We start from the raw sequence: 26,149 nt of genomic DNA, 5'->3' as shown, positions 1-26,149 counted from the left end.
GCAGGCTGCCACAGAGGGCATGATGGCCGCAGGGGTCGAGATTGCTGCACACAAGCTTCCCATGGGCTCGGGATGCACAGGGAAGCTGGGACATGGGAAAGGCCACAGCCCCAACCCCAGGAACAGTGCAGGTCCTGCCCCACCCATCCACCACAAACCACAGAAGACAAGGAAGGCGACTAGAGTAAGAAAATACACAAACTTTATATAAAACATTAGTAAATAGTAAACAACGGTATAAATATGGAACACAGAGCAACTGGGGAACAAGCAAGGGGATGGCAGAAGTGGGAGCAAAACATGGGGACACCGGAACAGGGACCCACAACCCCCCCTCAAAGTCCAGCTTCAGGGAGGCGCCTCCAACGTTGGCAGGAATCACGTAGGAGCCGTGGATGGTCCTGCAGTCTCAGCATCCGTCAGGGCATCCCCTGCAAGGGTGGGAAGGTAGGGACCCTGTGAGGGTGACGGACGGAACATGGGGCCGATAGGGCCATGGCGGCAGGGCAGCACAGAATAGCCAAGCCAGTGGCCCGGGACCACACAGCCGCCCGTTGCCACCATACCCATCTTCTTGCCACTGCAACATCCATGTGGGCACCCTGGCCTCCACCCACATCAGGTCAAGGATGTCTCCATGTGCTGAGGCATCACAGGGAGAGCAGCGAAAAAGGTGCTCTGCAGCTGGGCAAAGTCTTTTTGGCACTGGCAGGGTGTGCGGGAGTATCAAGCACCCTCTAGGTACTACGACGCCCCCCTAAATAAGTCAAAGCAATTGACCAGGTTGCTGGTCATTAGGCACCGTGAGTGGCCCGTTGACAGGCAGTGGAGCAGGAAAAGTTCCACTGCCCGGTATTGCCACCGAGCCCCCTCACGGCGCTCCCGCCATGACTGCAGCATGGTCGAAAGTGACCAGCCGAGTCCCATACCTGCCCCTTCCCACCACGCCCCATGGCAGCCGGCCCAGACTCTCAACAACCAGCATCCCATGGACGCAGGGAAGGCGGAGCGTAATTCCCATCCACAGCCACGCTGCCCCATAACACGCCTATACACTTGAATCATGCTTTCTCTTTATAGATCTCCTGAGTAACAATCCTAAGTGAATATATGTATGAAAATTCCAAATACTCATGGAGCTCACAAATAGGGGACCAACAAGAATTTCTACTTTATACAAAACAGAGAAAGTATAGACATATAAATACGGGTCACCTCAAATTATTCTGCTGATGCATGATTCTCAAGGTCACAGGAGCCTTTGAGATGGTGGGTGATTCCTGGATGGTTACTGCTTATTTTTACAGGCTTATTCTCCAGCTGTCTTGATTCAGTCAAGATTTCTAAAGGTCAGCCTCAGAGAAAACTACACGCTGCAATTGTCTCCCTGTTAAAGTATCAGCTACATTTATTTCTAATCTAAGTGTGCCTTGGGTAGTTAAAGCTAAAATTTTGGGACCAAACATCAAAGATACCTACCAAATTATACATAAACTGGGGGTGCATTATCACCCACTGGTTTGGCTTACAGTTTGCTTGCTAGTTGTGATCAGCAAGAGTTAAATACTGTTACAAAATGTTTGCTTGTATCTGAATGGTTTTCACAGATCAAATGTTTTTTTTTTAAGGATGACTGTATGCATACTCACATTACTGCATTGCCACACTGCATTCCTGTTTGCAGCATTCTTTAAATGTACAAAACATGAGCACTGTTAGTGAAATGCATTTGTAAAGTAACTCTCTGTGTTCCTTCTTCCTACCTGACTTGGTAGTAGTTAATAGCAAAAACAGACACACTGGCCAGATCTGCATCAATTAGCACAAGTGCATATCACATTGACTCATGGGAATTGTAGGTCTTTCCTTCCAACATATGTCCACTAAATAATTCTTGTTTGACTAACAAGATGCCTTGAGGCCACATAGTTTTTTAATTGTATTCTCGACTCATCATTCACATATAACCCAGTGTTAGTGAACAAGAAAGGCAAGTTCTAGATTGGGAATAATTTGTGCATGTACATTCTCTCGCTGCCTCATAGGACTGTGGACCCCCCCCCTTCCCCAGCAAAGACACCGACTCTGGGCAATCATATGATTTTCATTCATATGAGTTATGAAAAGGGTTCATGTGATTCACTGCCTTCACCCACCCAGGACCGTTAACATATGAAGGAATTTATGCAGGGAAGTATGCAGACGTGACTGCTGTGCTGCATTCTCAATATAAAACTGTACATTATTGGTAGTGTCTTGAACCATCCAGCTTGGTGCAATGGTTAAAAGCAGCAGCTTCTAATTTGTAGAGCTGGGTTTCGTTCCCCACTCCTCCGGGTGACCATGAGGTTGTCACAGTTCTGTTAGGGCTGTTCTCACAGAGCAGTCCTGTCAGAGCTCTCTCAGTACCACCTACCTCACAAAGTGTCTGTTGTGGTGGAAGGAAGGCAAGGCAATTGTAATCCGCTTTAAGTCTCCTTTACACAGTGAAAAATGGGGTATAAAATCTCCTCTTCTTCATCATCCATGAACTTTGAAGAAGGCAGCGATAATGTCAGGCAGAAACATGGAGAGTTCTGAAAGCAATTACAAGGAATATATTCCGTATCTGGGTATCAGGAAGCAAGATTTGAGTCATGTAGAAAAGGGAGCTTTGATTCTCAATAGCTTATATTCTCTAAACCAGGCTTTCTCAACCAGGGTTTTGTAAAACCCTGGGTTTCTTGACAGCTCTGGAACGGTTTCCTGGATGGGTAGGAGTTAATTAATTTTGATATATGTTTAAATATTGTTGAACATTTATTGGTTTATATGACCATATATGGTCATGTTGACCTACCCACCCCTCCCAAAATGGCCAATGATGGGCCTGGAAGGGGTGGGAAGGGGAGGGGCACTGGAAGGTCATGTACAAAGCTATGCTTCCCAACCCCACTTATGGGGTTTCTCAAAATCTAAAGAATATTTCAGGGGTTTCTCAATGGTAAAAGGTTGAGAAAGGCTGCTCTAAATCTTATTGGTCTTCAAGGTACTACTGGACTTGAACCTAACTGTTCTACTGCAGACCAACATGGCTTTTGAAACTGGGTATAATACAGTACTAAAATGGATAACACTTCATCATTTTATCTTCTGGACGCACATACATTTTTAGTTTCACCTCTGTGTTTATGGCAGACTTGGGGCTAGATTGTGTTGGCTGAGAGGAAGAGTTGGTTCTTATGTGCTGGTTTTATCTACCAGAAGGAGTCTCAAAGCGGCTTACAACCGCCTTCCCTTTCCTCTCCCCACAACAGACACCCTGTGAGGTGGGTGAGGTTGAGAGAGCCCTGATATCACTGCTCGCTCAGAACAGCTCTATCAGGCTGTGATGAACCCAAGGTCACCCAGCTGGATATGTGTAACATAGAATCATAGAATAATAGAGTTGGAAGGACCTCATGGGTCTAGTCCAATCCTCTGCACTATGCAGGACACTCATATCCCAATCGCTCATCTACTGTAACCTGCCACCCCTTTGCCTCCACAGAATCAGCCTCTCTGTCAGATGGCTATCCACAGCCTCTGTTTAAAAATTTCCGAAGATGGAAAACGCACCACGTCCTGAGGAAGCCTGTTCCACTGAGAAACCATTCTAGCTGTCAGGAACTTCTTCCGGATGTTTAGATGGAATTTCTTTTGAATTAATTTCATCCCATTTATTCTGGTCTGTCCTTCTGGGGCAAGAGAGAACAATTCTGCTCCATCTTCCATATGGCACCCTTTAAAATACTTGAAGATGGTTATCAGATCCCCTCTCAGTCATCTCCTCTCTAGGCTAAACAAACCAAGCTCCCTCAACCTTTCTTCATACGTCTTGGTCTCCAAACCCCTCAGCATCTTTGTTGCCCTTCTCTGGACACATTCCAGTTTGTCAACATCCCACTTCAACTGCCCAAAACTGAACCAGAGCAGAGCAAAGCGGTACCATCACCTCCTGTGATCTGGACACGATACTCCATTTGATACATCCCAAAATCCCATTTGCCTTTTTAGCCACTGAGTCACACTGCTGACTCATGTTCAATGTATGGTCTACTAAGACTCCTAGATCCTTTTCGCACATGCTACTGCCAAGACAAGTCTCCCCCATCTTATATTGGTGTTTTTGGTTTTTCCTTCCTAAATGCAGAACTTTACATTTGTCCCTATTGAACTTCATTTTATTCAGTTTGCCCCACTTTTCGAGCCTATCAAGATTATCCTGTATTCTGTTGCTGTCTTCAGTTGTGTTTGCTACCCCTTCCAGTTTAGTATCATCTGTAAATTTAATAAGTTTCTCCTGTAGAGGAGCAGGGAATCAAACCTGGCAGAGGGGTATAGATTGTCCTACTAAACGTTGCAAATAGCACTGTTTAATTCTCTTCCGGAAGTAAGGGGTGGGTAGGTGAAATAGGTTTGTCCATCCTCCAGCTTGTACTGTAATCACACCACTGAGACAGTTTAATTGCTGATATATTAAATTTATTTATTTGCTTGTTGGTTTATTGAATGCATAGGCTGTCCTATCTGTGGGAACTCTGAAATTTCAAAATGATATTGTTTTAAAAGCTGTTCCAGGAAACCAAAGAGAGGTTGTGATCTTAGAAATGCTTTTCTCAGAGCAAGCCCCACAGTATCCATCCATCCATCCATCCATCCATCCATCCATCCATCCATCCATCCATTTATTTTATGATATTTTTATACTGTCCTCCCTTGTGGCTCAGGGTAGTTCACAGGGGATGTAAAACAAATAAGACATATACAACATGGATTTGGTAACTGCATCCATCAAACAACAGTAACATCAATAGTATTAAACATTTGATATTTGATTTAAGATTTTTACCGCAACCCTTCAGATTTATCAAATCAGGTGGAGGGTTCTGGATGGCCCAACGGCTGTTATTAGTTTCATTGCCCTCAACCAAATGCTTGATAGAAGAGCTCGGTTTTGCAGGCCCTGCAGAACTGTATCAGCACTGTCAACTCCATGGTATACAGTGGAGATTTATTTCTGAATAAACATGTGTGGATTGTAAATCTGCAAGCCTGTGTACATTTCCTTTACAAATAATATTAAGTATGAATTGGGTATATACATCAATTAAATTCAAAATGAGACATACTGCATAGGTTTAGTGATATTTCTAAAAGGCAAATTCATTAGACCTTTATATGGAGACATAGTTCAAATAAAAAACATAATGGACACCACAGTTATTTGTGTATATGTGAGATAAGACACTGGAACTCATTTAAAATACATATATAAAGAAATACATAAGTATAATTATACTCTGTATGAACTGTATTAGCATAATGTTCACATTAAGCTGATAATGCAAGGTGTATAATTGCAAATAATATTGGAATAGGAATGTGTTTACTGTGGTCCCTTTTATACTACTAGAGTTCAATTTTTTTAGTCTGTTGAATCATGCAGAACAGATACGTAATGAAAGGCAAATGAAATCTGTGTTTTCTATTCAACATCTATCTTTAATAATGAGTATTCCTCCATTTTTAAATAGCCTCAAAAGATCAAGTTGTCTGTCTTTCAGCAATTGAAGCACCTATAATTCTCTGTCCTCTACCTTGCGTGGTACAATATATTCAATCTTACTGGCAAGCAAGCTCTTCATATTAATTATAGTATCTAATGGTTCAGTTACCTTGATGACTTAATGTAGATGAACTAGTCCAAGGTCAAATGCTTTAATAGTTCCTTAAACTGATTCACAGTGCCACAGATTTTCCAAACAGTATTGTAAATATGCTATAATTATTGGTGTCAGTTGTTTATAAACAAGAGAATCTGTGAGTATAGAAACAGGGCTGTGCACAGCTCTATGTACAGGAAAGCAAATAGTAGATAGACTTTGATCCAGACAACCACAATGTTCTACTTGAGCAGCCCATAGCCTGCGTGCTTTCTGTACAGCAAACTTGAGCTAGTTATACAGGATGCTGAATTACTGCCATTATGAAAAAGATGGCTATTTTTTTTCAATTACACCACGTTAAAGGTTCTTCCTCCACAGTTCTGTGTAAGAGATGCAGATGCCGTGTTATGAAAATGACCACATAGACATGGATATTAGGCTTATTGACTGTGGGGAATCTTCAGCTTGACCTAAAGTACTTTCAACTGACCTAAAATAGTCTAAGTGGTTTTTATATATCCTATTCAATCTGTGCACATTCAATAATTGTATATTATAATTACATACAAGCACTATAAATCAGCTGACACATAAGCCCATATTGTGGTTAGATTGCACAGAGATAAAAGGGAAGAAATTTAAATCAAATCCAGATTCTATTCACATTCCTCCATATCCCTAGAGCTGGAACATTGACTTGGAACCCTATTGTTTGAGAAAGAATGATGTCAGACTACCACTTCATATTGCATTGGGCCAAAATAGAAACAAGTACTTGCAAAATACATGCAAGTACTTTCACTTTTGATGGAATGCTTGTGTATTTGAAATCTATCTTAAGACATGCTCCTTTAAGAGTATTAAATTACACGCACTTCCTAAAAACAGGTATGTTTGGAATGGCTTTTCCAGCACTTCATGCATTCAAGTGTCTAAGTTCAATTATGATTCTTAGTATTAAGAATGATAAAAAGACTGTGTCTATGTTACTTTTAGTCCCTATGTGCCATGCTGAAATTGTATTTAAAAATATATTGTAACAGTTGTTTATCCCAGTGTTTTTTATTTTTCTTAAAGCTGTCATTAAAGTAAACTCTGCTATTATTAATTAGCTGCACTACATTGATAATCTTCAGGTAGAACAAATCACATTTTATAAGATGTGGATTGAAAATTGATTTAAACTCTAGCTCAATGCTATGCCTGTATATAGGCTAAGGTTTGTTGGGTTGATGCCAGTCTGGTATTCTAATCATGCTTTGTTCCTGGTTTATTGACTCTGGTTTGAACTAACAACCCTTTGTAGTTGTTATTGATTTCATATATAGTCTGCATTTCTCATTGAAACCCAAGGAGGGTTACAAGTATGATAAAATAATTTCAGTCAACTGGTAAGTAGATTACAAAATATGATAATATCAGGTAATTTGTGAGTGGATTACAAAATATAACAGTTAAGATCTAATAGCAAATATTCCTAATGACAAAATAAAGCATTTGGGCTGGGATTGTAGAATGGGGGAAGGAGAGAAACCAGAGCTATACATGCAAACAAAACTGTTTAAGACAACAAGACAATTAGCAGAGGCAAGACTTTATCCCTAATAAAAGTCAACCCTAACACCGCAGCATTGCTCTTTATTCAAGAATGCCCTCCTGTACAATTCGGTTTTGCACATTTTGTGACATGGTAGAAGTGCTGGGACATTCCTAACAGTCTCACATAGACTGTTACCCAGTGTAGGAGCTGTTCCTTCACTCTTGCAGAGTGTTGGTGCCAAATTCAGCAGTACTTAGAGCAGGTGGTGGTTATAGCACAGCAGAGGAACTGATCTCTGAATACAAAAATCTCAGCTGGTTCAAGTGCATTGCCCATCTTAGCCTCCTGTATTAGAGAGCAGAAGAGCTAAGGAAACTTTGTTATTCCAACTACATTCAGCTAATCCATCCTTCTTTCTAGCTCCTCCCACTCCCGCTGATGAATTGGAAAGCAGGAGAGGTCTTCAGAAAGTACAGCCTTTCTAAAGGGGGAATTTAAATGCCAGCAAAACAATGGGGGGGGGGGGGAGGAAAGCTATAAAAGGTGTATTTTGCTTCAGAGTTTAAAAGTTAAGGAATTCAGGGAAATAGAAAGGGAAAGTGAAGGGGAAGCATGACTTTTTCTAGGCTTGCTCTTTGCCTCCCATTTATTGTGGATGACTAATAGTTGTGCATAATTATACAACTAACAATGTGAGTTTCCAGCTCTGGATTGGGAAATATCTGGAAACTTTCAGGGTAGAGCTGCGAATGGGCAGGATTTGGGACAGGGAGGGGCCTCAGTGGAGTATAATGCTATGGAGTACACTATCCAAAGCAGCCTTTTTTCTCCAGGTGAACTGATCTCTGTCACCTGGATATGAGTAAATTCCAGGGGATCCCCAAATCCCACCTGGGGACTGGCATGCCTAGTAGTAAGCCTGCTAATTATCAGAAGCCTGATAATGCATAGGAGTTTAGAACAGCTTCTGTTTCAAGACAGCAAAGGAGACAAGCAGCAAACTGATTTTCAAATTATAGTCTGTAAACTGTGCCTCTTGTAGATACTCTGTCATATAATCATAGATCAACAGAGTTGGAAGGAACCTCCTGGGTCATCTAGTACAACCCCCTGTACTATGCAGGACACTCATAACCCTATCGCTCATCCACTGTAACCTGCCATCCCCTTGAACCTTCACAGAATCACCCTCTCTGTCTTAGTGGAAGCCTGTTCCACTAAGAAACCACTTTAACTGTCAGGAACTCCTTCTGGATGTTTAGATGGAATTTCTTTTGAATTAATTTCATCCCATTGGTTCTGGTCTGTCCCTCCGGGGAAAGAGAAAACAACACTGCTCCATCCTCTATACCAGGGGTAGTCAACCTGTGGTCCTCCAGATGTTCATGAACTACAATTCCCATGAGCCCCTGCCAGCAAATGCTGGCAGGGACTCATGGGAATTGTAGTACATGAACTTCTGGAGGACCACAGGTTGACTACCCCTGCTCTATACGACAGCCTTTTAAATACTTGAAGATGGTTATCGGATCCCCTCTCAGTCATCTCCTCTCCAGGCTAAATAGACCAAGCTCCCCCAACCTCTCCTCATACGTCTTGGTCTACAAACCCCCCACCATCTTTGTTGCCCTCCTCTGGACACACTCCAGTTTGTTGACATCCTTCTTCAACTGTGATGCCAAAAAAAGGAATACAGTACTCCAAATGAAGCTGAACCAAAGCAGAGTTAAGCAGCACCATCACCTTCCATAATCTGGACATGATACTCCGTTTGATACAGCCCAAAACTAGAGTGTGTGCAATAAACTGTAATTTATTGGCTTCTGTTTGGATGCATCCTAAGTTATTTAGTTTTTTGTTTTGATAACTGAGTGAAAAAATCAAGTAACAGAATTATTACTTCTTCCAGTACTTCCACTGATATGTGGCATATACATTTGTGACAAGTGTCATTACAGAAGGTCATGTCACTTTTAACTGCATGTATTAGAGCTTTCTGATTTCCCCAGTGCCTTTCCTTTGTTTGATTAATACCGCTTGATTTCAAGCAAGGTTACAGACAGCTAAATTTAAAGGGAGTGTGCTAATGCAAATTGATGCATTTCTCTCCATAAACCTTCAGTAAAACATTTCCTAATGTTTACATTTTGACATATATATTTATTTTCTGTTTATTTTAAATTTATGCTGTCCCGTCCTTGAAGCTAAGAGCAGATAACAGTGTTCATCAAACATAAAACAAAACAGCTCATCTGTAAAGAAAAAACAACACACATTTTAAATTAAAATACTTAAGACTAAATTTTCTGTTTGTCTTCCTATTCAAGTGCATTACATTTACCCAATATACTTTAAATATATTGAACAAAAAAGCTCGATCCAGAAACTTGTTTTCCCAACTTCTGTAGGTTATGGTTTCCAATCTCCTGGTGGGATCAGGAGTTTTCCTTGAATTACAGTTGATCTCCAGACAGTTGATCTCCTGGAGGAAATGGCATTAATTCCCTGCTGTGAGATCACTTATTTCCCGAAGCTTTGCCTTTTTTAGGCACTACCCCTAAACTACCAGATTTAGTGTTGGTACAGTTTGTGTTTAACTGTATGGTTTCTTAAACTAGAATCTAGGTCATTATGAACTTTTAAGAGCCCACAGTAAAGGAGAATGCTCATGATCTGTTGCAGAGCTAGCTGTAATGGAAGCTACATTAGATTTATGCAATCTTATATTGAACATATGAATTGCTGTTTAGTGGGTAGGGACTGCTAAAAGGAAAAAAACACCTATTTGTTTGATTAATTATTCTAATGTAGGAAAACACAATTTGACAGTCTGTCAAAAAGTTTCTTTTTTTAAAGCACAGGAGTTTTTTTAAAGCACTAGTTTAGCAAAATTATTTAAAAACATGAACTTATTAAATATTAGTTAAGCTTTAATATAAATTAATGACACATTTTGAGCCCCAAACAAGACTGTTTCAGAGTATTATCTTTCTGCTTAAAAATCCTATTGAAACATTGTAGTATATGTCTTCTCCACAAATGCTTTTAGAAATTCTAGTCTGATATTACGTGCTCAATTGCTGCCAGAACAGGAGTTAAGATTATTCATAAATAAAATTTATTTCTGACTGTGAAAATTCTTTTAAATTAGTCACCCACTTTTCTATGCATCCACACCTTATAACCTCTAACTGAGGCACTTCTTGCCTGGCTGGTATTTTTTCAGAAACCAGATAGGCTGAGTGACCAACTTTTCCATCATTAGATACTGACTAATCTAGTTAGAAGAAGAAGAAGAAGAAGAAGAAGAGTTGGTTCTTATATGCCGCTTTTCCCTACCCGAAGGAGGCTCAAAGCGGCTTACAGTCGCCTTCCCATTCCTCTCCCCACAACAGACACCCTGTGGGGTGGGTGAGGCTGAGAGAGCCCTGATATCACTGCTCGGTCAGAACAGTTTTTATCAGTGCTGTGGCGAGCCCAAGGTCACCCAGCTGGTTGTGTGTGGGGGAGTGCAGAATCGAACCCAGCTCGCCAGATTAGAAGTCCGCACTCCTAACCACTACACCAAACTGGCTCTCTCTTAGAAGCTTTAAGTGAGAGGTCCACATATGGCATCATGAAGGTGTTGTATGTTGATTTTTATATGCCGTCCGTCTGTCCGTCTATCTATCTATCTATCTATCTATCTATCTATCTATCTATCTATCTATCTATCTATCTATCTATCTATCTATCTATCTATCTATCTATCCATCCATCCATCCATCCATCCATCCATCCATCCATCCATCCATCCATCCATCCATCCATCCATCCATCCATCCATCCATCCATCCATCCATCCATCCATCCATCCATCCATCCATCCATCCATCCATCCATCCATCCATCCATCCATCCATCCATCCATCCATCCATCTCTATTTGATGTTTAGATTTATTTCCCACCATTCTTGGCCAGGCCGGCTCATAGCAGTTTACAAGTTAAAACCAACAAAATTGCAACAAAACACCATAAAATACAATAAATCCTAACAGTAGTACAAAGTACAAAATGGCAGCAAGTATATAACTAATCAGTAATTCCCCTCCTCCAATTAATCCACACTCAGTTAACCTCACCCACCCTAACCTGTGCCACAGATGAATGGTTAAGATGTAATGGTGTCTAGATAACAACAGACATCCGGGGGGAAGGGGGCATAGATCTTCCAGCTCTAGCCTCGACCAAATGCCTGGAAAGACCTCTGTCTTGCAGGCCCTATGGAGCTGTGATAGCTCCGGCAGGGCCGTCATCTTATCTAAGAACTCATTCCACCAGGTGTGGGCCAGGACCAAGAAGGTCCTAGCCCTGGTTGAGGCTAGGCACACTTCACGCGGGCCAGGGATCACAAGTTTATTAGTACTTGCAGAGTGCAGGGAGCATAGGGAGATGGACAGTCCCTCAGATATGTCAGGCCTAGATCACGGATGGTCTTAAAGGTTAAAATGAAAATCTTAAACTTGATCCAGACCACCACTGGTAACCAATGCAGCTGTTTCAGCACTGGCTGAATGTGGGACCCTATCAGCCACATTCTGCACCAGTTGTAACTTCCAGGTCAAGGCCAAGGGAAGGCCCATGTAGAATGAGTTGCAGAAATCTACTCTGGAGGTGACTGTCGCATGATTCACTGTGACAAGGTGTTCTGGGGCTAGATATGGTGCTAGTAGCCTCACTTGGTGGAGGTGGAAGAATACCAACTGGGCTACTGTAGTGACTTGTGCCTCCATTTATACGGAGGTGTCAAAGTTTGTCCCCAGGTTCCTGGCAGAGGGCGAGGTCTCTAGTTACACCTGTCCAGGCAGGGGAGACCCTGATCTGACCCTTTCTGGCCCAGCCATAGGACCTCCAACTTGCAAGGGCTGATTTTTAGGTGATTCTGCTTGAGCCAGATCCTCACTGCTTCCAAATATCTGGCAAATGTTTTTTTTTTTTTGGGGGGGGGGAGTGAAGCCAGCCATCTTATCAGGAGACTATCACATGAAGAATATTTCCCTGGAATATGCATTTAATGGGGATGCTGCTGAAGACTACTTATATACTTCAGCTAAAACAAATGCTGGTATAAGGCTGTGATCAAAGAAAACTGTACTTTCTTGGAAATATGTTTCCCAGCACAGATCAAAGTCCTAAATGAATAGAGATCAGACTACCTTAAAAACTGGTTTTCCCTTATGAAACCTGCTTGGCCATTCATATCTGCATCAGAGACCCTTTTGGGTATGCTTCATTCTCAGATGTAGGTCGTAATGAAGCAAAGGGCCTTTTCAGAAGTTGTAACTCAGCAGTGAAATGCCCCCCCTCCCCCAATGTTGTTCTCCTGTTGCTTATTCTTTGCATTTCAGGCACTGAGTCAAGTCATTTTCATTCTTTCAGGAATTTGGGTTTATGCTTATAGCTCATTTTATTTCACCATCAGGCTACTCTTAATCACTTATATATCAAGGGAGGTGGTTCTTAAGATTATTCCTTAAATGCTCTATACTGGTCTATACCACTGTATATTGCCTATTATGGCAAATAGGATCCTACTATGAAATTTTTGCATTGCTTAACAATATTTTAATATATGTATACTTTGTTTCAGATTTAATTTCAGTTTTCTGGTTGGTTCCAGATTTCTGCAATCCAAATCCTATTGCTCTGTTTATTCAGTGTCCTGTATAGTTGATTATATTAACTTACTCGGTGCAATCCACAATAACTGCCATAGAGATAGGCAAACTATAAATAATATAAATAATTTAAAAAAAACTGTGAATCCATGTGCTAAATATGCTTCTGGTTGTTGTTTTTGTGTTTTATTACAATTGTTTAATAAACTTTTCAACTAGAAAAGAATTAATGATTTGACAAAGCAGAACTTTTGCTTGTGGACTAATCATGACAACTACTACTGTTTTGTCTGCAGGTAGTGGAGGACATGTTAGAGGACGAGGAAGAAGAAGATGACAGAGATGACAAGGTAATTATCTTTCCTAGCACTTGGGTACCTGGGGATGGGAGAATTTAGACATGACACTGTTCTTGCAGACAGTTAAAAAGGAGCTGAAGTGTTTTTAGTCCAGAAAATTGGACAGAGCTGTTTATCATCCTAACAATGCCAGTGTATGTTGTAGGAAGGGAGAGAGGACTATAAATCCACTTCTTTTTTTTTTTTGTCCAGAGCTGGGTCAATTTTTTTTCCCCTGCCAGGAACAAAAATAATTCAGCTTGTCTGGAACTTGATAGCTGTTGTGAAGATAACTGCAGTGACAACTGTTTTTGAAGGACAAAAATTTGTCCTGTCTTGAGTATTACAAATAGGGCTGTACTTAGAGGGAGAAATGCTGTAAAAATAGAAATTTCATACTGCTTGAAGGTTGTCTATTGCCATCTGTAATTTTCTGTGAATTACTTGGCAGAAGAATGTATGTGCGTTATACTCCGTATGGTATTTAAATAATCACAATTCTCATAGGTCTCTTACGGATGGATTTGAAATTGGTATTGTGTGGCCCAGCATCAAGGTACTATGGTCACTCTTTCAGCTTTTCAGAATGATGTTCAGTTTCTAGGTTGCTGTTTGGGTTGAGGATTCCCACCACAGTAAATAACAGCTAGTTTATATATTATTGAAGCAAGCAATAGGACTGCATGGTTGTCCCTAGAGGGGCAGAAAGAGACACAGAGAGAAATTGGAATGACCTTGTAAGAGTGAAGCAATGGCACTAGTTGGTGGAATGGTTTGTGTGAAATACAAGCAGAGTTTGGAAATCGTTTTTTAAAAGAAAAATTTTAAATGTGAGGAATGAAAGAGTGAAGTATTCAGATTCTTTTAAAGCTCTTCATATTAAATACAGAAAACGTTGACCTTCACAAATGTTCTTGTAATTCTGTTGTAATAAAGCATTGACTTTTTTGAAAGCAAGAGAAAAAAATGTAGCTTAATTTATGCCCTTGACCTTTGTTGCTAGTAGAGATGTACAATTCTAGACCACTATATGATTCTGTAAGTTGGCAGCAAACATTTAAAATGTCAAATATTCCTTACCATTAGTTAATTCTCTCAACAATTAAGATCTGCATTTAGAAAGATGAAAGTCTGAATATTTCCTTATTATCTTACATTCACAAGACACATAACTTTACATTTTTGTACATAGTTAAATCACTTTGCTAAAGTCATGATCATGAAATAGTATAACTACTAAATACTCTTTGCGAAGCTGTGTATATTCTGTTTTAGTATTAAGTTATATGTACATATATGGGAATAGAATATGTAATTTGCGTGAAGGTCAATTCTGTAGGTACAAAGAGCTTGTGTATTCATTCAGTGTACTTGCCTCAGAAACATATTTCTTCTGATAAACAGAGGGCTGTTAACCCTTTATTAATATTTTTTCATCTTTGTATTGCTTTATAATTACAGTTTATAATACAAGCATGTTTAGTTTGTGAGTGTGTGCACACACTTCCAGAAAAATTTAATAGCTGTTATCCCTTCAGAATATACGTTCAATGCTTTTAATTTACCATAGTTTAAATAAATCCTAGCTAGTTACTACTTTCCCCAATTCTGATATTACTAAATATCTTTTTTACTGTGTGTGTAAAATACCTGGGAAGCAAAGCATACTAAGCTATGTTATGTATATATCATTTAGTAGCATAATCTGTACAGGATTCTTCGGCCATGCACATAGGCCTTCATACACTGGACACTGCATTTTAGAAAAGTACCTTTACATTCAGAAAATATTAATGTATTCTGTGCTTCTTTGCCTTTTAGAGTATACTTACGTGGATGATTAAGTTCCTCATTTTAAGTGTGTGTGTAATGCAATTTTGAGGGGAAACAAATGTAAATTCTGCAATGCTGATTGATGCTGACCTCTAGCTCTCATTACTTTTCTGTTTTCTCATTTGGTGAAATAGCAAAGTGAGGTCAGTGGGTCCCTTTATAGAATAAAAGTCAAAAGATTAATAAATGTGCCAAAGCCTCACTTTAATTGAACCTGAAGCATATGTTACAGGCATATAAAATATGTCCCAGATGTTTGACCATGCCATGTAACTTAGTTTTCCCCGATTACCACAAGGCAACTATTAGTCCAATAACCTTTGGACTTGGGGGTAAATGGGGTATTACATGGCAGACAACTAAAGCACCTGTTTTCCATTCAATAAAGACCTCTGGCAGGCTTTGCCTAAGCTGCACCATATGTTTTCACTTAGCAGATTGTTGGGTGATTATGAAAAGTGTCTTTCCTTAGAACTGGTGTAGATATTAGTCACTTGCTCAAAATGAATGGATAACTCATTGACTATATCTACAAAGCCTGTGTGGGCATTTGCTGAAGTAGTTTTCTAGATGGGTAGAATGTTCTTGTTTTTCTGGGCAGTCCCAAATAAACTGCAGGATCATAAGTAGAATGATTAATTGTTCTGTAATATCTTTTTATTATAATGATGATGTCTTCTACTTGTATCTATGAGGAGTCTTTGTTAAGGCTGGTGAAGTATAGCTCCAATTAAATTCTTGCTCCCTCAGATATTGCTTTAATATTAATCATGTTACGTTGTTCAGACTTGCTCTTTGGATGATAAAAAGTCATTTGCTACATAAAACTCTCTCAGTGTATGACATGAACATTTGTTTTTAGTAAATATAATGGAATTTATAGTCAGATTTACTGCTATGAGAGACTACAACCAAAAAATTTAAATTCTTAGTTCAGCTCCATATATAAAATTCTCCCTTACTGGGCCCAATCCCCTAGCTTCTAAAACTCAATTTGTAAAAGAAAACTATTGTCTTTCTGTCATTTATTTTGCACTATATTGTGCCAACAGAATAGTGTTTCTTTCAGATTTGATGACCCTATTGTGAACCTAACTCTTAATCCTGGGAGGGAAATTCTGAGCCCCAAGGAAGGCAAATGCTGATGAGATTTTATTCTTTCCTGATTCTAATGCCTCTTCACACAGTCCTTAAAACTTTTAAAACATCACCTTGTTACTTTTCTATATTTCATTTCAATTAAATTTATTTTTACTTTTCAGATTAGTGAAGCAAAAAGTATTGTTTTTATAAAATGTAAAAACTTTTGATTTGTTTATTTCATTTACAGCTGCCTTTTATGCTAAGGCTCATGGCAGATTACAACTAAAACACTGTAGTAAGAACAGTAGCATAAACAGAATCAACTAAATAAGAAAATGTACCAATACAAATGATAAAGCACCATTACAGAATTTGAGAACATTGCAGTGAGACATTATATTAAATACAACAAATAGAGGAATAAAGCTTGATTACAAAATTAGAGAGCAATGTTAATAAAAGCCAGAGCATAATATCTATATACATAACATCATGACCATTCAGCCTGTCAAAATGCTGAGAGGTTCCGAAGCCTCCTATTGGTAGAATCTCAACTCCCTCAGGACCAATTGCTGCTCTTGCTCAGGATTCCACACACATCCCTTCTCTTCAGACCAGCTGTGAAGGGAGCCTCCCTTGACTGAGGTGAGAGACATGTTTCCAAGAGCAACGTGGGGAAGTCTATGGGCATGTGTGTGCTTTCCTTTTGAGGGGGAAAATCTTTCAGCTTCTTCCTAATGGTTGGTTGACAGGGAGGCCATAGAAAAGCCCCTTCTCACTTAAAATACCACTGTGCGCAGCCTCACTGCTGGACGGAAGACACAGCCAAGCCATGCATGTCTCCTCTCTACCACTATCTGAACATTTGAGGCCTACTGCACAAGGCTGTTGTGCAAATGAAACTGGATGCTGTTGTGAGGGTTCTTTTGCCTCCTGTTTCATCTGCACAACAACCCTGTGCAGTAGGCCTCAAGTGTTTCATCTTCACAAAAAATTGTTTGGGAGGCCTCAAATGTTTTGCACAATGACCCTGTCCACCTTCCAAAGCAGCCGTTTCTGCCTGGAGAGCTGATCTTTATATTCTGGGGATGAGCTGTAACTCCAGGAGATCTCCAGACCCCAGCTGGAGGTTGGCTACCCCCGGGATGGAAATATTCCTTCAGGTTTGGAGGTGAGGCCTCAAAACAGTACGATCCCTCAGTATCTATCCTCTAAAGCAGCATTTTTTGCCTGCAGGTCTTTATAATATAAATATAATAAATAAAATAAAATAATCTGGAGATGAGCAATGATAGTAGAAACAATGGTAGAGGCATCACTTACGAGCAACAATTTGTATTTTTTGGTGCAGACAGACAGACGGACTGGATAGTAGAGACAATAATAGAGGGTTGAGGGCTGAGGCTGGGGTTGAGTGGTGCAGTCCCACCTGGGCTGTTGGCTCTGGTCAGCCCTTACCAGCAACAGTTTGTTTTTTTGATGCAAAGAAACAGACGGACCAGCAGGGTCCTGTACGTCTGAAAAGAGCAGGAAGATCTAAATAAGTAATATTTAGACCCTGTAACTGTGAATGGTGAACAAGCAACTTGCTGGAGAGACATGGGGCTGAAGTGACTTTGTTTAACCCTGGCCTGATAAATAAAAATTAGTATTTGCCATGAAGATTCTATGAAATAAAAGGTATAAGTGGCCCAGAATTTCAAGTGGAGTTAGCTTGGGAGTTTCCATACAAAGGGTTTACAGGAAAGCAGACAGTGAGACTTTGTAAGAAACTAGTTTCCAGTTTTATTAGGCAATGATTTGGCTTTGCGGACAGCCACAGGAACTGCAGTTGCCAGCAGTAGGCCTCAGGCTTCAGAAAAGTAGATATCACCAGCCAAGCAACAGAATATACTAGCTAAGCCCAGTGAATACAAGGTTTGAAAGTGGTGCTTCAAAATGGTACAATGCCTCTGCAGCCACTTAATCAGCCACATAGTGCCCCCAGCTTATTTCAGGTAAAAAAAAAAACATTACAGAGAGAAGGTAAGATTGCCAGATAGGTATAGGTTCATGGTCCAGAATTCCACACTTCCTAGGTGTGCTCGAACCAGCCTTGGGTCAGGACTATGGTGCACAAAGAGACATTCTCTTGGGTTGCCAGCTTCCAAGTGAGGCACAAAACCCACACCAAACCATGAGCTAGTTCCTGTTGCATTACAGCATGCAACGGGCATTACTACTAGTACAAAATGAAAATGATCTTAAATTCCAGATACTTTAACTACAACTTTATTCGCTTTATACAAATGCTCGCTGGAATAGTTCTACTTTATGCATTCTCCCGAATAATAAGATTTTTGAAGCCTTCCTGATCTTATCAGGCAGGCTATCCCACCAGGAGAGAGCAGAATGCTTGACTGTAGGCAGTGTTTGATCTTACCCATTTGCAGGGTGGCACACGCAGGAAGCTTTACTTTCAAACTAGGTACAAATGGGGGAAGTGTTCAGTTCTAAATAGAGATGGGCATGAAATAGTTTCATCAAAAAAATTGGCCAGTTCATCATTTGCCATGAACTTCCATGAATTTTGATGCAGTTTGTGAAGAGCAGAAAGCAGTTGATTTAAAAGGCTCTGAGCCATTTAAACCCCTGCTTTCTGCTCGTCACAAAAAACAACTGAGCAGTGGGGAGCAGAAAAGAAGGGGTTGAATGGCTCTCCTGCTTTCTGCTCCCCAATGTTCAGCTGTTGGGCTTACATGCCAAAACCAGCAGGGAGCAGAAAGTGGGTGGCGACATGGCTCTTAGCTTTTTGCAGGGAGCAGAAGTCTCACAGACTGATACAGATTGGTTCAGTTTGCAAACTGGTGCAGCCATGAACTGAACCACGAAAATGTAGTTCATGCCCATCCCTAATTCTGCATGTGAATTTCAAAGAAGCATCAGATTTGCTGCCGTTGGAATTTAGAGGTGGGCAAAGTTTCACAGCTTAATTCAGTAAGGTGTTCCCTAAAATTCCATAATTAGAACTTGATTGTGGTTGGGACCAGAACTGTCTAATTTTTAAACCTGAGAAAACTCTTGAGTTCCAAATGTCACTGAGATCTTATCAACAAAAACAACAAAAAACGCTAGAAATCTCTACAAGGTACTTAAAAGCTCATCAGCATGCTATGAAACATGACAAGCGATTATATTTAGTACACAATTTCTACTTGTTCTAGAGCTCTTGTGCAAGTGGAAACTCAAGTAAAAAATGGTGGCAGCTGCTTGTGCCAAGTCAAACTCTCTTTTATTGCCACTTCTATTTCTCGCTGTGCAGATGATTTCTGGGTGCTATAATAGTGTTGGGTGTTGTGTAAGGTCTTACATAAGCAGAACTTCACTGAGTCTGTATATTTCTGCTTGTACATCGCCAGATGCAAGCTAGGGTCTAGAAGTGTGCATGAGCTTTCACTGCCTACCTTTATTTCTGGTGGTAGTAACAAGAATGTTGTTGTAGTTGTTATGAGATTAGCACATAATTCCAGATTATAGGATCCATAAAGAAACTATATTTCCCACAGCTTTGGGGCCTTAGCTGGGTAAGTTTCAATGTGGTCGTAGGAGCATATGCGTCTGATTCTGGAGCTATGACCAAAATAATTATCTAAGCAGAGCAAAGCTTGGCTTCTTAATTTAGAAGTAACAAACTAAGGCTATAGGTAGTCCAAACTGATCGTGCACATCTTCAAAATGACTCATTTAAATTTTAAAAGTTAATTTTTTAAAAGTCTGTTTAAAATACTGAATTAGCTGTATTGACTTTTTAAAAGAACTGTTAGTAACCAAAAGGCATTCAAAGCATCATTTGTAAAAGCAGTCTTAATCCATCATCATGCAACAAGCATTCCTGATCTCACATCAGCGCAATTGACATCAAAAGCAGAGCTGTATGGTTCTGAATTAACTAGGGGTAAATATTCGAAGTTCAGCACAAAGAGATCACATTTGTACTTTTGTTAGTCTCTCTGGGACTGAGCATTTGCAGTCTATTGAATGCATTAATGTCATCTATGCAAGTAGTTTTTTCACTCATGACCCATATAAAACCATTTGTTAAGTCATACAAAAATAATGCAAATAGAGATTTTAAAAAGTCTGTTTTAACTTTTCAAATACATGAAATTTTTCTTTACATTTTTGTGATGATAGCCAAGTGGATTAAAATCCTCTGAACACTAGGTAAGATATTTTTAAACCTGATCTCTAAAAAAAACCTCTTTGAGTGTTTCTAGATCTGAAAAGGAGTATGGACTAGACACCTAGTCCCCAACCTCTTTATTACCAGGGACCGGTCAATGCTTGACAATTTTCCTGAGGCCCGGGGGGGGGGTAGTCTTTTGCCAAGGGACATCGCTGCTGCCTGAGGCTGTGCTCCACTTGCTTTCCCACTGGCACCCTGACTTTCCGCCGCCCGCTGGGGGGCACTGCAAGCAGCAGCTGCACAATGCCACGCCGAGGGGAAGCCCCAGCCATGGTGGCCACTGGAGAGCAGCAAAGGTGAGCCAGCGGCAGAGTGTCAGGACAGCCCCCAAGACAGTAGCTGGGGAGGAGGATGAGGAGGAGCCGCGGCCCAGTACTGACTGATCTACGGACCGGGACCGGTCCCAGGACCGGGGGTTGGGGATCGCTGGACTAGAGAACTGTATAATCAGTTCTCACATCAGTGCAATGGACATCACAGGTGACTCATAGCAACCCTGTGGGGTTTTCAAGGCAAGAGACATCCAGAGGTGGTTTACCATTGCCTGCTTCCACAACCTATGTTAATTCCCTACTTTGCTGGTTCTTTTCCTGATCTGAAAAGCCCAAGTCTTTATCTAGTTTTTCCTCACAGGGAAGTTGCCCTAACCCTTTAAGCATCTTGGTTGGCCTCTTCTGAACTTTTTCCACTCTGCACTATTTCCTATTCATCTGATTCCTACTGTGTCTTTACAATTCAGAATCTTTTATTTGTGTTGTATACATTTTTATACAGTGTCACAACCTAAACAGGAAAAACAACTATTTAAATATAGAATTGTCCATGATATTGGCAAATTACCTTTAAACTCTTTTTAAAAGTTATGATGAAGACATTTGTTATAGCAATCACTACAGAACTGCAATCAGAAAACATGTGTTTGAAAGTTTTGGGGATAGGTGATATGATAGGCAGACAAACACCTGTAGCAGCATGATAATGTAATACAGTGGCTTATGTTGATTATCTGTGTAACTACTCTGGGTATTAGATTTGCTTGTTGGGGTGTTTTAGTGCTGGGAGTTACTTAACAACTTTTCCTAGAGTCAGCTATAGTCTTAATCTTTGAATCTGATTTCTCCAATTTTCTGCAGTGGCGATTTCCTGTCATTTTTCAGTATACTGTATCAGGGGAAAGTAATGTGTTGGCTGTTGTGCCATGTTTTGCCAAATCACATCAGCCTTTCATGCCCAGTTATGTCAGTAGAAATCTGTTATTAGGCCAGCTTATCTCTAGATAGCACATGGGGAAAATAAACTTGCATAGGCGATTGATTAATTTGATTTTATAGATAAGCTATTTGTATAGTATTTGAGCTCAGAGATGTAACGAGATTAATTTTATACTTTTAACACCCCCCCCCCAGTAGTGGTTTAAATATTTAAGTATTTGCCCTTCTCCTTTTGAGTTTGTACATATCCTTAGGTGGCAATATCTAGAATGTAGAAACTGGAACATTTTATATCAGCAAGTGAATTGTTTTTTATCTCCAGAAAAAATATTTTAGCCACTTGTAGTTTTGCGTGTACAGTTTCTGTGAGAACTGATTAAAAGGCACAGAATACTCAATCAATTAAAATCTTTTTAGGAATAAATGTTAATGTAACTTCAAATATCATTACTGTTCTGTATGGCCCCTTCCGACTCCATGATTCTATTATTCTAATCCAGTTGATAAGATTTAGTTTATCAGTTAGAAGACTGATATGCTGTTAAAATCTTTTGCAATGTTTTATAGTCTCCTAGCTCTTAGAACGATTTGTACACAAAACCAGTTTGTCTTTATGTTGTACGTGAGCAGTTGCATGTCGCCTCCCCAAGACATCTATAAGGTAATGTGGTACCCTGACATTCTGTATGGGGACCAGATTCTTATGATACATAAGACTGCCAAAATCAAGAGTCTATCGAGACAAATTTGTGTGCTGAGTGCTAAATTCACAAATTATCTTGTACACTCAATGGAAAGAGATGATTGCATCTCCTTCTCCATAATGCAAAGACAGTATTCTTCCAGGGGGGCGGGGGTTCCACAGAAATTGACTTACTATTTTTAAAAATTAACTGATAGTCCTTTGAATGAGATTCTGAAGTTTTGAGGTCAGGTGTTATCAGTGCTGATGATACCATTCTGTATTTCTTTGAATGAACCATCAGCAGCTACAGTCTCTGTTCTGGGTCAATTCCTAATCTTTTTAGCCAGTTCATTCACGCACTGTGTGCATATGTATGCTGCACTGGTAAATTTATGAAGATCTATAAAGATCAGGAACCAGATGTAATGCTCCCATAGAGTATTTCTCTGCTTTTTTGAATGCCCCCACAATAATTTACATAGCTACTAATGATACAAATTCCTTCATATAGAGTGCATGCTATACTAAACTGGGACCATTGAAGAGAAGCCCTTTAGGCTGAAACGCTTCTGGTCCAATTTCATTCATTTATTGGTTCCAGTCAGTGCTACTGACTGTATACTGCATTGTTATGTGTTCTGTAAAGTATGCTACTAAGAGTTTAGTGCAGTGTATGTAATGTGTGCTGCACAGTGTATGGCTTCTATGACCTAAAGTAGCGATCCACAACCTGTGGGCCATGGACCACATGTGGTCCTTTGACTAATTGGAGGTGGGCTCCAAACGACGCCTTCTCCCCCCCCCCCGGCCCTTTACTTCATTCCCCCCAGCCCTTTACAACACACTTCATTGTTGTGGCGTGTCTGTATCTTATTTTGAAGGGATGTTTAAATATTACCATAGCGATCAGAGAACGCTAGGGCAGTGGTTGAGAGTAGAGGAGTAAACTACTCCCCCACTGGGCCTCAGTAAAAAGCGTTGAGTGGTCCCCGGTGTTGAATGGTCCCCGGTGATAAAAAGGTTGGGGACCACTGACCTAAAGGTCTATTTGTTTTTAATTATTTTTTTAAGTGCACTGTATTATTAAAAATATTTGTTTAATCTTTTTGTATTGTCACTAAGGTGACCAGATATCCCGCCTTTGGCGGGATAGTTCTGCCTTTGGGGGCATTTTCCCCATATCCCGCAGCGTTTTCAAGATGTCCCGTGATGTTCTCCATTAAATTTTTTTTTTTATTTTCTTTTATTTTTCTTCTGCACAGGCAGCCTAGCAGACAGGCTGGGCTCAGGAGCCCCCCATGCAGGCCTGGGATCCAGGGCGGGGCTTGTGTGGCGCTGCCATTCCCGCCAGCTGGCAGCGGCTGTGGGGCCCTGGAGGGCAGTGGCAATGCCTTGAGCAATGCAAGCCCTGCCCTGGAGCCCGAGTGCCTCCTGATCTCGGCCCGCTCCGCTGTGCTCTTGCGCTGCCGCCGCTGCCACTTTTTTGACTTCTCTTGTGGTGGGGGAGCTCGCCTGCTGCTGCCGTCGCCGCCACCATCTCCCCGCCGCTGGCCTTCTGAGGCCAGTCGGGGGAGGGGGGAGGGAGAGCCCTTCTGCCGCCATTCCCTCCACCGTCTCCCCGCCGATGCCCTTCTGAGGCCAGTTGGGGGAGGAGGGAGGGCCCGACAACTGCTGCCGCCGCTGCGAGAAACCAGCTTGCTCTTGCTCTTCTCGTTCTGGCAGCGCAGTAAGTCGGGGAGGGAGGAGGGAGGGAGAGCCCTTCTGCTGCCCCACCGCCCTGCCACCCCGCTGCCGCCCTTCTGAGGCCAGTCGGGGTGGGAGGGCCCAAGTGCTACCACGGCAGCGGCAGTGGCGGCGCGCTCCACCATCTGTCCCCGTAAATCTGGTCACTTTATCAAAGACCCAAGCCTGGGCCTCCCTGAGTCACCATTCCTTTTTGCATGAACAGTACCTAGCCCTGTGGGCTCTCGAGGTTTCATGCACATGAATAAAGCAGACCTTTGTAACAAAAATTTAAAGGTATATTGAACAGTTTTTTAAAAGAATATCACTATGCAGTACAGTTTCCACTGCTTAACAACGAAGAAGATGACAACTTTGGGACTCTTTTAAATGCTACACTTTCTTTTATTTATAGTGATATATTTTTCTAATTTCAACTTTCTTCTTTCTTCTCACATAGCAAAAAGATGTTATGTGCTACTGTTAAGTGTGGCAGGGCCCCTACCTCATTGACAGGCATACTGTTTTCTATAACCAATGGCACCCCACAATAGTCTAGGCTTAAGCTAAAGCCAAGACAACACTGCTAGGGTCGGCCAAGCCAGGCCAGACTCCATCTCTGCCTTAGGTTTGGAATGACAGCCTTTGCCTGACCCAGAGGTGCCTCTGGACTCAAGCTTGCATCAGCTCACCCCCCCCCCCCATTGTATTTCTAAGGGAGTGGACTGGCTTCCTCCTGTTTGCCTAAGGGCTCCTAGGAAAATCCTTTGTCTTGCAACATTTTTCACACTTGGCCCCTCTGCCAGGGGAAATCTCCTCCCCACATCCTGCCAGCTAGACCTGATAGCTACCTTTATCCAAATCCATTTACGGCCATCACCCCCCACTTGGCCAGGTATTGTCCTAATCTCTGGGGACCCTGGAAACTTCCAGCACATGCTTACCTGAGCCTTGTCACATAGCCCCCTTCCCAAAATCCTATAAAAACTGTGGCTTCACACAGCCACTCTGAGTGTCTTCCAACCCGGGACCTCCCACGCTGGTTTGTGCTCCTTCCTCTGACCCACCACTCCTTGGACAGGTAACTATCAAGCCTTCCACTCTTCCTCCCCCTTCTCTATAGGACTGCTTGTATGTGTGTTAGCTATTTGTGTGTACTTTTGTTATTTTCCTTTCAATAAAAGCTTATATTAACATTTTACCATTTAAATCTGTGTTTGCCTTGAGTTCCTACAGGTGGAATAACCCTTGTATACAAAGGTAACGATCCGATAACGCTAAGTTACCCCCCTCTCGCAGCATTTGAGCTAATATTCCCCACAAGCTCAAAGATACGTGTTTTAGGACACGTGTCCAAGCAATTTGGGTAACAGATTATGGTGGATCACGCGGGCAATTGCCCCAGGCTTACTAGGGAGTAAAGTGGATGCACGGCACTCTCCAGTAACCCGGACGTAAGGGAAAAAGCCCGTTTGAACTCTTGGCATAAGTGTGTGAATGTGCTCTTGGAAGTGTGAATTCTGGGTGGGCTGTTTTCCGTTCCCCTCCTTTCCTTTAGTACTATAAAGCCTGTTGGCCGTGGGCTAAAACGGTGTTCACTTGGAATTTGTTGTGGGTTTTGACTGTCGCTCTGTGGGGACCCCACATTGCATCTTTCAGACCCACTGGGTGTCTCCCACCACGGTAGCGTGCGATAGGGAACCCCGCCCTCATGCATCTGACCTTCGCTAAGGCAGAGCTGAGGTTTGCCCTTTCATGTGCTGTATATACCATGAATTAGGGCTCCTCTTCCTCCTCTTCTGATCACGAGCTGTAGATACCGTGAATCAGTCGAGGTTTGCAGGTGCTCCTCCTGACTTCGGGCACTCCCGTTAAGTGCAGGGCAAGAAAGGACACCGTACCAACCCCCCCTTTTGTTTCCTCCTGTTCATGTGCTGTATATACCGTGAATCAGGGTTGGTGCAGGCTGTAATCATTCTGCAGACACAGAAGACACAGGCCTGGTCTTTCTTTTGCTGCATACCAGAGCTCGGTGGCAGCAATCTTTGGGTTAATTCTTGGGTGTGCTGCCTGTAGGATTTCCCCTATCTCTTTGAGTGTTTGGGTAACTGCTGCTATAAGGGATGGCTGCAAAGATTGTTCTTGCTGAAGCCTTTCAGAGCAAGGA

The 26,149-nt window shown here is 41.4% G+C and overlaps 1 protein-coding gene across 6 annotated transcripts in view; it reads left to right on the top strand.

The window, feature by feature from the left end:
• MCTP1 (multiple C2 and transmembrane domain containing 1) overlaps positions 1–26,149 on the top strand; it is a 253,452-nt gene that overhangs the window by 191,771 nt on the left and 35,532 nt on the right. For all 6 annotated transcript variants that reach the window (XM_077347620.1, XM_077347616.1, XM_077347615.1 and 3 more), the window contains one exon: positions 13,182–13,235. In XM_077347620.1, the coding sequence (XP_077203735.1) occupies positions 13,182–13,235 (54 nt within the window). The remainder of the gene's footprint in view (positions 1–13,181; positions 13,236–26,149) is intronic.

The sequence above is a fragment of the Paroedura picta genome, chromosome 7 (assembly GCF_049243985.1).
Source record: "Paroedura picta isolate Pp20150507F chromosome 7, Ppicta_v3.0, whole genome shotgun sequence".
Classification (NCBI taxonomy): domain Eukaryota; kingdom Metazoa; phylum Chordata; class Lepidosauria; order Squamata; family Gekkonidae; genus Paroedura; species Paroedura picta.
Note: the sequence above shows the minus strand (reverse complement) of the source record. Positions and strands in the feature narration are given on the sequence as shown.